The sequence below is a fragment of the Meleagris gallopavo genome, chromosome 3 (assembly GCF_905368555.1).
Source record: "Meleagris gallopavo chromosome 3, MGAL_WU_HG_1.1, whole genome shotgun sequence".
Taxonomy (NCBI): Eukaryota; Metazoa; Chordata; class Aves; order Galliformes; family Phasianidae; genus Meleagris; species Meleagris gallopavo.
In genome coordinates, this window is record NC_139406.1 from 61,898,752 (window position 1) to 61,911,709 (window position 12,958).

The 12,958-nt window shown below is 38.0% G+C and overlaps 1 protein-coding gene across 1 annotated transcript in view; it reads right to left on the minus strand.

The window, feature by feature from the left end:
* SLCO5A1 (solute carrier organic anion transporter family member 5A1) overlaps positions 1 to 12,958 on the minus strand; it is a 73,607-nt gene that overhangs the window by 29,523 nt on the left and 31,126 nt on the right. Inside the window, exons 4-5 of the mRNA XM_085221232.1 lie at positions 10,285 to 10,511; positions 1,847 to 2,011 (exon numbers count right to left, since the gene is read on the minus strand). Of these exons, the coding sequence (XP_085077358.1) occupies positions 1,847 to 2,011; positions 10,285 to 10,511 (392 nt within the window). The remainder of the gene's footprint in view (positions 1 to 1,846; positions 2,012 to 10,284; positions 10,512 to 12,958) is intronic.

A 12,958-nucleotide genomic window follows, 5' to 3' on the forward strand; every position in this document is an offset into this window, starting at 1 on the left:
ACTTCCAAAGGGAATAGCATAGAGATTTTCAAAGCGATTCTGTTTGAGATACACCCGACATCTTTCCTAGAACTAAAGGTAGATTCAACCTATTTGTATTCACTTCAGCAGAAGTTACCAGAGCAGGGCTTTGTAATACAACAGCTCTTCCAATTACAAGTTAGTTGATTTGTAACTCTTTTTCACAAGTAAATCTATCAAAACACATATTTTTTTTGTATTTGTGCATTTATTTAATATCTATCTGCAACCTAAAGTCAAAATTAAACCCAACTACAAACAAGACAAGATTTTAGCACAAGCTGCAGAAGTTCAAGATGTGAAATTTGGCACATAGAATTTTTGCTGCTGATCAGTGCTGTTTTTGTTTAAAAATATAAATAAATTGAAACTTAGTTAAGAAACTACTGCTTATGCGTTGGCATGCAAAATAACTAATATAAAACTCTTACTGTTCACATACAAGGGGATTCAGCAAGGTATATATGAAGTACAGATGCAGATATACGAATAATTTGCAAGTCCTCCTTCTGCTAACCAGAAAATTTTGTAAACTGCTCATGTTATTTATTAAATTAACTAATATGATTTAATGCAGAATCTCCAAGTTTTCTTTTCCAGATTTTCCTAGAAAACAGCAAACTCCTATGGGTCTGTAGATAGCCTAAACTTCAAGTAGAACCGTGGTTCCATCAATCAAATTTTCTCCTTATGTACAGAACACAGGGATTTCATGCCCTCGCTCCAGCAAGCTTGCAAACAGAAGTCAACTCATGGTACTTCTCTTATGCTTCTCCACCACACTCTATCTTTGCATTTTTTCCACAAACTGTAGGTGACAAATGATTCCTATGTGTCTTAGTGACTTGTCCCTCCTCCTCTTGCTGTCTTTTTTCTTCTCCTTGCACCTCACTTTCACTCCCACAACTCACTCTCCACCCCACTGCACCTTGTCAGGCGTATTATCAGAAAGAATGGAGGAGCAGAGAATTAGCAATGAACAGCTATTCTATGAGTAAGGAGAAGGCAAAAAGATGGATAGAAAAGGAAACGAAGAGATGGAGACAAGTGCCTCCGATGTAGCCAGGAGAGAAGGGTGATGAACTGCATGCCTTAGGCATGACTGAAAAAGAATTTGGCCCCTTCCTCTTGGGAAGCTGCAGCTGAAGGCCATCCCTCCTTGCTACAGAACCGACACTCCCAAGCTGAAGGAGGCATTGGATTTAGCTGCACACTGTGCCAGCAGAGGAAGTGGCACAGCTGCAGGAGCAGGGCCCCAGCAATACCAGGGCCTGGGGAGCCATCCTGACTAGGCTGTGCTGCTGGGTGCTCTGTGATGGCAGGGACATGGGGAGAAGGGCACGGGCACCTGGGGGGGAGATGAGAAAGGGAAGGGCAGAGCGGATAAACAGATGGTCCCCAGGGAGAAAAGAAGGCTAGGATATTTTCAAGATCAAAAAGGAAGTAAAATTCACATCAAATACCAACACTTAAAAGACCTTTTAAGCCACACACATCACAGTAACGTTCCTGGGTTTTCTAGTTTGCTTTTCTTGCTTTTTTTTTTTTTTCCCCTGCAGGCTATTAACATATTATAAAAGGTCACTGTCTGCACACACACACACACACACAAACAGCCTTCAAACAATTTAAATTGGTTCACATTTTACTAAAAAAAAAATATAGCAAACATCAACAAACAGCCCGAATACCCAAACCAGCACACAAAGATGCATCAAATCACCTGTCCTAAAAGCCACGTTTTCAGTTCATTCCTATATTGATTTACTTCATCAGCCAAAGAATGACAAGCCTTGCAATGTTACACTCATTGGCAATGCCTTACCAGTGTAGATGCTGGCATTGGATGCTGGGATGCCAAACTGTGACTCGATGAACTTGGGAATGAAGGTAATAAAAGCTGTAACAATGGCACTCTCAGCTGTGTATGACAAACTCACAAAAAGGAATGTCATGTTGCTTAAGATCCTGACAGCTGCCCGTGGAAGCTCTATAAAATGACAAAAATGACAAATGAATGTTATAAATAATGAGTGAAAAACAAAAGCAAATTGGAACAAAACAAATTGATTTCCTTTGAGATGGACTGTAAATAATGGCTTGCTAGCATCTGGCTCCATTTGCTGAGCGGAAGGGAGAGTGCATATTTTGCATTGCACTCTTTGCTGTTTGTTCTTACACTATCTCACTGCATTGCCTGGGGCTGCAGTCCCATTTTTCACAAACAGAACTGAGGTCTGTTTTAACAACACTGTCTGAAGAAACAGGACCTACGCAGTAACAGTAAAGAGCAGAGAAAAACAGCAAGAAAAAGTAGAAAGATAGGAATTAGTCTGATGTCTTCTTTTGAAATTTTCTAGGACATAACACATAACCTGCTACTGAAACAATACTGAATTTTGCACTCCACGCGAGGAAAAACAATCCCATACACCTCTGTAGCTCTCTGCTTAAAGGACCACCATTGGAAAAGTGGGATAACATTACTATAATTTGAAAAGGAAAACAAAAGATTTTAGATTACAAATTTTTATACATGATTAAAAAATATTTGCAGTGCATGCAGACAAAGCATACTGAGAAAATGATGTCAGTATCAATGAATCTCAACGTGTATTACATACGTACAACTCTACAACTCACACAACTCTAGTGTTCCCAGAAGAGATAAAATAATCAATTAAAAATGAGCACATATCATTAGCTTACATTTAAAAACCATTCACAGCTGTTGTAATTACCCTCAAATCAAATATCAAAACCCCATGAAATTCAGAACTGTCATTAAAAGAAGCACTTGAATACTTTTAATTCAGTCCTATAGCGATATCAAGTTACCATCAGAAATTGATAACTCTATTAATTTAAGAGTTAATTTTTTCAGATTACACAGCATAATTTTTAAATTGTGCTTGGGTTTTCTTCTCTTGGGGCTAATACCAAGATCAGATGTTGTGTCCAAGCATGACAAGTATATTCAGCCCAATAAGATTTGAGTTTTTTCATTAACTTTTCATGAAAACTGAACACTGCCTGAAACAGAGCCCACTGAATTCAATGACACAACCATTCATTAGAAATAAACAGCTGAATAAGTGCAGAACAGCAGAACTCCTGTGCAAAAATGTTACTGATGTTAAAAGTCATCAAGTCAAATCTGTGTCACTTACTCCACGGACTTCAGCAGGTTATGCGTATAAAAGCAAACAGAGTTTAGACTCCTGTCATGTCAAAACTTGTTAGACTGCAAATTAGCACTGCGGTTGTCTGATTGCATCCAGTCTCAGCTTATGCCAGTTGTCAAAAATTATACTGATTTCATTGTGCAAACAGAGTTCATCATTTTAACGTAGTCAAATGCTCTCTTGCTGCCTCTATGAAGAAAAATACTAAATTTGGTGGAAATAAGTAATGGATCAGTCTTATTAAGAAGCACTCATATATTTAAATCTTAACATTTTTAACCACTTACTGCTTTTTTTTTTTTTAATTATTATAGCACTGTTTACAATAGTAGAACAGAAAAACGAGAAAACACAAGTATGTGGCAATACAATATGAATGTGAATATATGGAAGCTTGTGATACAGCTGTACATCAGCTGAAACTGCATGAGAGTAGCAAGAACAAAATGAAATGTTATCAGTATTTATTATCAGATATAACACGCTCAAAATACAGATGATCAAAATGAATCTCATTATTCAAGAGGAAATGAAAGAGAAAAACATCAAAGGTGTAAAAAAGCCATCAAATTTAGTCATTTAGTCATCAAATCTCACCAGATTTTGCTTTTATTTCGGGGTTGGATTGTGTTGGGATTAGCCAGTGAGGGCACAGATGCAAAAAGAAACCAAAGAAACAAGAGCCAAGATGCTTTTGCAAAGCCTCTCATGGGGCAAGATGATGCAGTTTAAGAAAATGGCTGACACAGGACAGCTGCTGCAGCATTTCCCTAGAGACATGGCATGGGACTGATTGCCATTCCCAAGAAACGGCAGCAAGTAGTTATAATCGTGTTGTTGCCACTGGATGAAAGGAATCACAAAAGAGAACGCCAGGATTGATTTTGCTGAAAACTGAGCTACTCAATGTTTTGAAACATGGGCAGCAGCACTCAGCTCTCACTGTGAGATGACAGAAATGGTGGCAGTGAGACCACAAGCTAAGGCAGTTCATTACAGTACCAAGAGCCAGAGCTAACAAATGCAGGATACCAGCCGTAAACAAACACATCTTCATCTACAAGGTCTTTTCTCTCATATGAAGAGGAATGAAGAACAAAAAGAGTAAGGATTTTGCTTAGGAAAACCAAATAAACATCTTCTAAGACTCCATGTTGGCCCCTACCAGCTTTTTTGTGTGCCAACATTGGCTTAGCAAGAATAAAATTTTCCTGTTTTCAGATGCAGAAAATAGATGAGACATCTCCGTTCACAGAATTACAGAAATACCAAGGTTGGAAAAGACCTACAAGATCATCCAGTCCAACCATCCACCTATCACCAATAGTTCGCACTAAACCATATCCCTCAACACAATATCCAAACGTTCCTTGAACACCTCAAGGGACCGTGACTCCACCACCTCCCTGGACAGCCCATTCCAGTGCTTGACCACTCTTTCAGAAAAGTAGTATTTCCTAACGTCCTGCCTAAAACTCCCTGGTGCAGCTTGAAGTCATTCCCTCTAGTCCTATCATCAGTTACGCAAGAGAAGAGGCCAACCCCCAGCTCACTACAATCTCCAATCAGGTAGTTATAGAGAGCAGATGTTTATTCAGTTCTATCTTCTCTGCCAAAGTTGTAGCAAATAAAATTTTAAAAAAGATACACTACTTTTTTTACAAAAAAATTTTTTACAAAAGTGAAGGTGCCTGTTCAGTAACAGCAAATGGCATTAGTTTCAGCTATGCTGGCATCTACTGCAATATCTGGACTTTGTGGCTATTAGGATGGTGTATGATATGTATGTAAACATAAAATCGTTACGAATAACCCAAAAATATTCAAGAAGAAAATAGTCTTTCATGTTTCAACCTCATAATAATGACCTAGCTTAACAGTTGGTGGAAGAGAGACTTTGAGTAAGTCTGATAAAAGGCTTTGTATAGCAGAGAGCTGTTCACTTGTGCTGGATAAATGCAGAAGAAAGACAATAGCAACTTTCAGAAGATTGGACACCACAGAGAGAAATGCCATTTAATTATGATGATGAACTTAGTGGTCTTTGCAGAAAGTGAAAGTCTTCAGCCCAGAACTTAAAGTCCAAGATTTTTTCTAAATCCATAATTTTAAAGGATCATTAATACTTGCTAAAGTTTAGTTCTTCCTGGAAAAATTGAACTTCACAAGAATGTATGATTTAGAATTTTCAGTCTAAAGATACTGAAGAAATAATTAGGTAAAATAAACAACTGCAGAGCTAACGAACATTTTGCTCTGGCATTCTGATGTAGAGCTGTGCTTTCTGTTAACTCCTACTTATATTTTTCAGGGTACTAAGCACCTAGCCTAAAGGTCATTACTAATTTAAAAACTAATTAGTACATTTAAGATGGATTTGTACTGCTAAATAGATAAAACTCAGAGTGCCTTGGAACAAGCACAAGTTCTTTTAAACTCACGTGAAAGATTCTCCAGGGAACAGTTCTGATTATTTTAATTTCTGGCAGGAAATAAAACAGATTATTCTTGTATGCAGCACTAACACAGACCACCTGCAGCAACTCAGGCTTGAAGCTCTTTGCGATTCCTGGACGTATAAGGAAAAGTTGTTATACATGAAGAATCTGGCAAATAAAAATACTTTTGTGGAATTCAGTTTTCTCTGTTTTCCTCCTATGATTACAGTAAAATTCTAAGCAGCAGAACTCCTGAATCTAAAAGCTTGTGATAAAAAGGCAGAATAATCTCACATCTTCCAACCACATTAATTCCAATAAGAAGCAAGAAAGATAAAATCTTTAAAGGCTCTTTGTACTATATAATCAATCATGCATTTAAACCATTTCAATGTCACATTATTTTTGCGTGACTAGCTATAGGCCTACTCTTTCATCTCAAGGTCATTATTAAACCTGTCAAGTTCTGATTTTTAGGAGGCCTTCGAAAACCATCTCTCATTTTTGCAAGTGTGTAGTAGAAACAAACCTCATTCTGTCATTTGAACAAATAAGTCTCTACCAATTACATTCCTGAAACTGAAACAATCATTTAGTATGTCTGCAAATGCACTTACTCTACTGTGCAATAATTGAAATCAACATTTTCCTGTTTTTTTTTTTTGTTGTTTTTTGTTTTTTTTTAATAACATAGTATGTAATGAAACATGAATTGGAATCTGCCTTGCTGGACTCATTTGAGTCTAGTAGAATTTTTTTTTCCCTCCTGCTCTTTGAAAATGTTATCTCTAGTCAGTATCCATTTTCTTTCACTGGTATGGTGAACCACTACTTGACTGATGGATAAGCCTATGAAAAATCTGCAAGCAATAGAAGTATTTGTAAACGTTGCTCTAAGCAAAATTCTGAAAGAATGGAAGCAGGATTTTAATTAAAGAAAAGCATTAATTCCAACTTCACCTCCCTCATCATTTATTTTATTTTATTTTAGCCTGGTTCCTTTACCAGCCAAAGGCAGTAGAGTGAATACAACCAGGGGAGTAAAATGTCCAGTTCTATAGCACCATACTCTTGGCTACAAACATCCATGGTTTTGTTTAACAGAATGGAAATTAACACTTTCAGTCACATGTGATTCTTTGCTTGCTTTCCAGCAGCTTCTCAAACTCCAGCTAACGCTGCTCATCACTGCACAGGACTGCAACATTTTCTATTTTGAGTTCTCCAGGATGACACAAACCAGCAGCAGGGGGAGTGACGTGCTTAAAGTGAGTGGCATGATAGGTAACCCAGCCCTTGGTTTCCTGAACTCTGACATTTACAGGGCTCACCTGGGCACACAGCCCAGCATCCCCTCCTCTTGTGCTGATTCTCTCTGACTGCTTTTGGTGCACAGCGGAAACTTCATCTGGTTTCCTCAGGGGAGCACTTGAGCACTTTACATCTCCCAGGAATTTGTTTTACCTTTGGTGATATCCTGACAAGCATTATTATCCTGTCTCAAGCCCTGATAGGGACTGACTGGGAATGGCATACGACAGCTAGGAGACACTAAAAGACAGACAGGAAAATTGCACGTGGGCTGGGCTTGTGGATAACATGGGTTTACTTACACATATATTGGGGGAAAAATTAAAAATAAAATTTAAAAAATAGAAAATGCAAGTATGGAAGTAACACCTCTTAGTTTGGAACAGAACATTTTAGATGAGTAATATACGCATTTGCTTTCTTTAAACTGCTCCTTTACCCAATTGCACAGTAAGCTTCATTATAGTGGTAAGTAAAAGGGACTGCAGAGTTTCCATGGTACAAAACCCTAAGGGTATCCACGTAATAAGTGAAAACAGTGTTTCTGTTTGCTTAAGTTCATGATTAATCTGCATGTATGGGATTGAATTATGGCTTCTTTATCATATATCTTCTCTATCTCATGTTATTTATACTATCTCAATTTCTCCCAGTAAACAAAATCCCCTCTTACAACCTATTTAACGCTTTTGATACCTGCCTCAGAAGCACTCTCCTTCATATTGCTTACTCGTAACATAAATAGAAAAGATTGAATTCCTGCTCCTTGCATCTTGAAACATAGAAAAATCAAAGATGAATCTGCATTTTTATCTGACCCCAGGTCTACGGACCAAAATAAAGCCAAGGTCACTGAAGCTGGAAGACACTTGCAGCAGAATTTTGTCCTACATCGTCAGTCCATCCTGGCATCCACTTCAGGAAAAATAATCCTAGCCCTCTCTTATCACAACTTTTTAATTCCTTTTCATTCACATAACAAATTAATTTACATGAAATTAGGACAAATTACAGCAGGACAAAGCTTTCCAGTTGAGACAATGTCCAATCAGAAGATCAAATTACACTTTCTTCCATGAGAGATTTCCTAGCAAAGATGCACAGATTTACAGGTTAATGGCACTGACCTCTGTCATGACAAACTAGGACATCACTGATATTTATTGGTACAGAATGGAAGATGTGACCTACTAAATCACCAGTCTTCCGGCTACAGCCTAAGTGGAGTTTGTGTCTAACATTCTGTAAAAAGAGAAAGCCCTGAAATTCAGTGGGAAGTATAAATTGAAAACTGCATCTCAGAAGGAGCAATACTAAATGATTTTGACACGTGATTATTTTTCGTTTCCATTATAAATGAAATTACATCAACTGAGAAGCTTGAAGCATGATGTCATTCCATAAAGCCACTTAAACTTGAAAAATAATTAAATGATAGCGCATTCCTGCCACAGACTCTTTTTGCTAAGGTAAATGACACCTAATGGAAAAGCTATTATCAGCTTATAGGAAAATACTTTTCTGTATGTTATCTTGACTCACAGAATCACAGAATTGTAGGGGTTGGAAGGGACCTCTAGAGATCATCGAGACCAACCCCCCTGCCAAAGCAGGTTCCCTACACCAGGTTGCACAGGTAGGCGTCCAGGCGAGACTTGAATATCTCCAGAGAAGGAGACTCCACAACCTCCCTGGGCAGCCTGTTCCAGTGCTCCGTCACCCTCACCGTGAAGAAGTTCTTACGCACATTCATGCAAAACTTCCTATGCTGCAGCTTATGTCCGTTTCCCCTCGTCCTGTCTCCACGTACCACTGAAAAGAGACTGGCCTCACCACTATGGCCGCCACACCTCAGATATTTATAAACCTGGATCAGGTCCCCTCTCAGTCGTCTTTTCTCAAGGCTAAACAGACCCAGTTCACTTAGCCTTTCTTCACAGGGGAGATGCTCCAGGCCCTTCACCATCTTTGTGGCCCTCCGCTGGACTCTTTCCAAGAGATCCCTGTCTTTTTTGTACTGGGGAGCCCAGAACTGGACACAGTACTCCAGATGAGGCCTTACCAGGGCAGAGTAGAGGGGGAGGATCACCTCCCTCGACCTGCTGGACACGCTCTTTTTAATGCACCCCAGAATGCCATTGGCCTTTTTGGCCACGAGGGCACATTGCTGGCTCATGGCCAACCTGTCGTCCACCAGGACGCCCAGGTCCCTCTCTGCAGAGCTCCTCTCCAGCAGCTCATCCCCCAGCCTGTATTGGTGCATGCAATTATTCCTCCCTAGGTGTAAGACCCTACACTTGTTTTTGTTGAACCTCATTTGGTTTCTTACTGCCCAGCTCTCCAGCCTGTCCAGGTCTCGCTGAATGGCAGCACAGCCTTCAGGCGTGTCAGCCAATCCTCCCAACTTTGTATCATCAGCAAACTTGCTGAGGGTGGCCACTATCCCCTCATCAAGGTCATTGATGAAGATGTTGAACAAGATCCGTTAGTTCCATTTGCATCAGAATGTCAAAGATGGCACAGCCATCATTCATATAATGGAATTCAAGGGAGGCAAAACAACATTGTTAATACAGTGGTATTAAGGTTCATTTATTCTTGTCCTGTACTATTCAATATGATGACACTGTAAATTTCTAATTTATTTGCTTTGTAGTGATTCATTTTTAATACACTGCATTTCTTCCTATGGCATTTTATCAATCATTATTACTGGCTGTTAAATTTCACATTAAGGTTTGACTCTTTGAATAAAGTAAAAATAATGTTACTTGTCAACTTTTTTAACTCCTGTCATTTCAGAATTAGAACAGATTTAATTCATCCTAGCCATCAGAAAATAAACAGCCTGCAATACACAACAGCCAGGAAATGCATAAGAAATAAAATAACCTGTACCAGTTAACTTGCTTAAATACATGAAGGTAATTTAACTCACTAAAACTCTTTTTACTTGTTTTGCTTCTTTTTCAGAAGAGCCTTTCTTGTATGAAGGATAGCTTAAGCAAGTATGACAATTGCAAACAGCAAGGTATACAAAAGTGCCTGGTAATGGAGGCCATACAGTTATATGATTTTCCTGTTTGTCATATAACTATAGCAAACAGAGAACCTATTTGTCACCAGTGCACGTAAACACTTCAATACTGTAAGTAAAAGGATGCCCTTCCCTCACAACTGCACTTCATAACTTTAAAAGACCATCAGTAGCAAAACATAGTATTAAATACAACAGGTAAAAATTCTGCCTCCAATTACACTTCATACAATCCTAGAAGATGAACCTGTACACAAAATGTAAAGCATTTGAAACTTAAAAACAACCTCACCTTTAACATTCTTTCCAAATCCCATAGAAGCAGGAACTGCATTGTCTGCTTGTATTTTGCTATTTGTTTTCTCTTTCATGACTTCATCATCACTTGAAACATCATCAGAGTTCATTTTCTTTTTCTTTTTCTTTTTTTTATGTCGAGGAGGAAGCTTTTTTGGAAAGGTAAACATTGGAAATATCACAAGGAGCATTGCAATGGCACAAAGAAGAAATCCGCTCCACCTAATGCCAGAAGATAGGAACAGAAATGAAAGGCAATACATTACATGAAATAAATATACTAAAGTGATTATTACAGACTGTACTAACTAGAAGGACATCTTTGCAAAATACACAACACTGAAATTAGAGTAAATTAATGGAGTGGGAGAGGATCCTTTACTGTGTTAAAACACTTAGTTAGAAGACTTTTCTGTTGGCTTTTCTACTGATAAAGGTATTTATCTAGCAACCACCAAGTGGTTTATGAAATAGGGTCAGCTTCAAATTCCTATATTTCTACTTCTGATAATTATTCAGTACTAAATCCGGAGAAGGAGATGTTCCCTTCTACTTTGCCTTTCTTGGATAATGTGCAGTAAAGCAATACATATTTCTCTGGAGAACACAAAAATTTATCTTTGGCATTAACCATGATATAGTGTCCAAATTGACATATCAGAGCTAAATCTCTTCTGCTTTCCAGTGCCTACTTTTCACTGCACTGACTGTTCAGCTCTCTCTCTTTCCAATGAAAAGCTCCTCAGAAGTCACCCCCAGAGTTCTTCCAATGTACTGAATTATTATGAGTATTCTCATTAGACACTAATCTAATCTGCACTAGTGCCTAGAACATTCATTGAATTCAGCCACCTTACTCCAACATCCAAGCTCAACAACAAAAGTCTGAAGCTCTTTGATTTCATATCACAGTGCGTAGGTGAAATATTATGTTTTTGCACATCCTTTACGCTCTAAAAAAGGAAGCTAATAATTAAATGTTTGTTCAAATTTTAAACATTTAGAAGTCCAGGGTAGACAGGATTACTTGCACTATGAACAGAAATGTTTGGCAACACTTTCGCAATGCAAAGATATTACAAACTGTACCATTAAATAAAGGTCAATTCATACACATATGTAATGGTTATACAAAGGTAAACACCAAACAAACTTTCACATGTAACATCATTTTTGTTAGAAAGATCGTGCAAGGAGCTATTCTGAGGCAAATCTAAATTAATGAAAGTTTTCACTAGTTTTGATATTACATAAAAAGAAAATCGTCTATTGACTCATTTTAGCTAATAGAATACATAGGCTAGAAACCAGACTTTCAGGAGGATCAATCAGCACTATCAGTTGGGTGATAAATTGGTAGACTGTGTAAAAATGCAACACCCCTTTCAGGATCTCAAAGGCAGAAGCTGCACTGATCAAAGAAACAATCTGTGGCAATAATACGGAGAAATCTGAAGCCACTCAGTGGGAAACAGCAAAGGAGACAAGGCCTTGTGATGTATCATGAGATAAAATTGAAATCCAAATGGATCTGTATGGAAGCATACCAAGTGCTGGAGATGTCATAAATGCAGCACTGTATGTAATTATGTGCACTGTCTACATTTCACATCTTCCTGGAGAAGCATCAAAGAACTGGAAAACAGACAAAAGAGTATATAAAAAATAATAAAGACACCTACAATAGAAAATAAGAGGTCAGAATATCAGAATAGGATCTATAGATTAATTAAAAAGCCCTTGATTTCCTGTGTTCTAAAGTCAAAGAAAATATGCAGTGGAATACCTCAAAGGCATCTGCAGAAATCCAAAGACCTCAGATAAAAGCAATTAAAACTCGGGGAGGACCAGACAGTGCTAGAGGAATTCCTTTAAACTTCTTGCGTGGAATGATGATGAAAGACAATATGAGAAGTTCGAAGTATTAAACAGATTCAGAACTAGGCAAACAGAAAAGTGTCAGCAAAAGAAAAGTTGATTCAAAGCACTTGACAGACCGCCAAGGGCTACTCCACAACTAACGAGATCCCTATACAGCACATTAGCAGTTTTTAAAGACAACAGCATGACAAATGATTTCTAACAGATGTCCACAGTTACCATACTTGAATAAAAAGCAGTTTTCAATATCTGCGATGACAAAGACAGCTGGCCTACAATTTAGTCCAGAGCACCTACAAAAACCCAGGTATGTAAACCCAAACTGTGCAAAACAAGGAAGAAATAGATTAGAAATAACCCCAAAAGCAGCAGTTACTTAATCAGGTCTGACATGAGATAAAGTTGCCCATCCGGAATACATGCAAAATACTTCTTAGAAAGGAACAGCTTAAGTAAAAAAAATAGACCTCAGAACAATTTTTGTTGCCATATATCATAGCCGCTTTACTTACTATCTTGTCTGTAATGATAACCTGCTTTAATAGTGGAATTTTTCCACTAGTCCCTATGATAAGTAGAGTGAGAAACCTTGCAGCTGTAATAAAGAAAAGATGAAAATCAAAGACATTAATTCACTTCAAAGAAAACAAGGTTGAGAAATCTCAAATATGACTGGCCATTACCTTATCTCAACTGCACCCTACTTTTGAAAAGCACATCAGCTCTCTGAAGTCAGCACTAGACTACTCTTACATTTCAAATTGTTAGATTACATAAATAAAAATAAA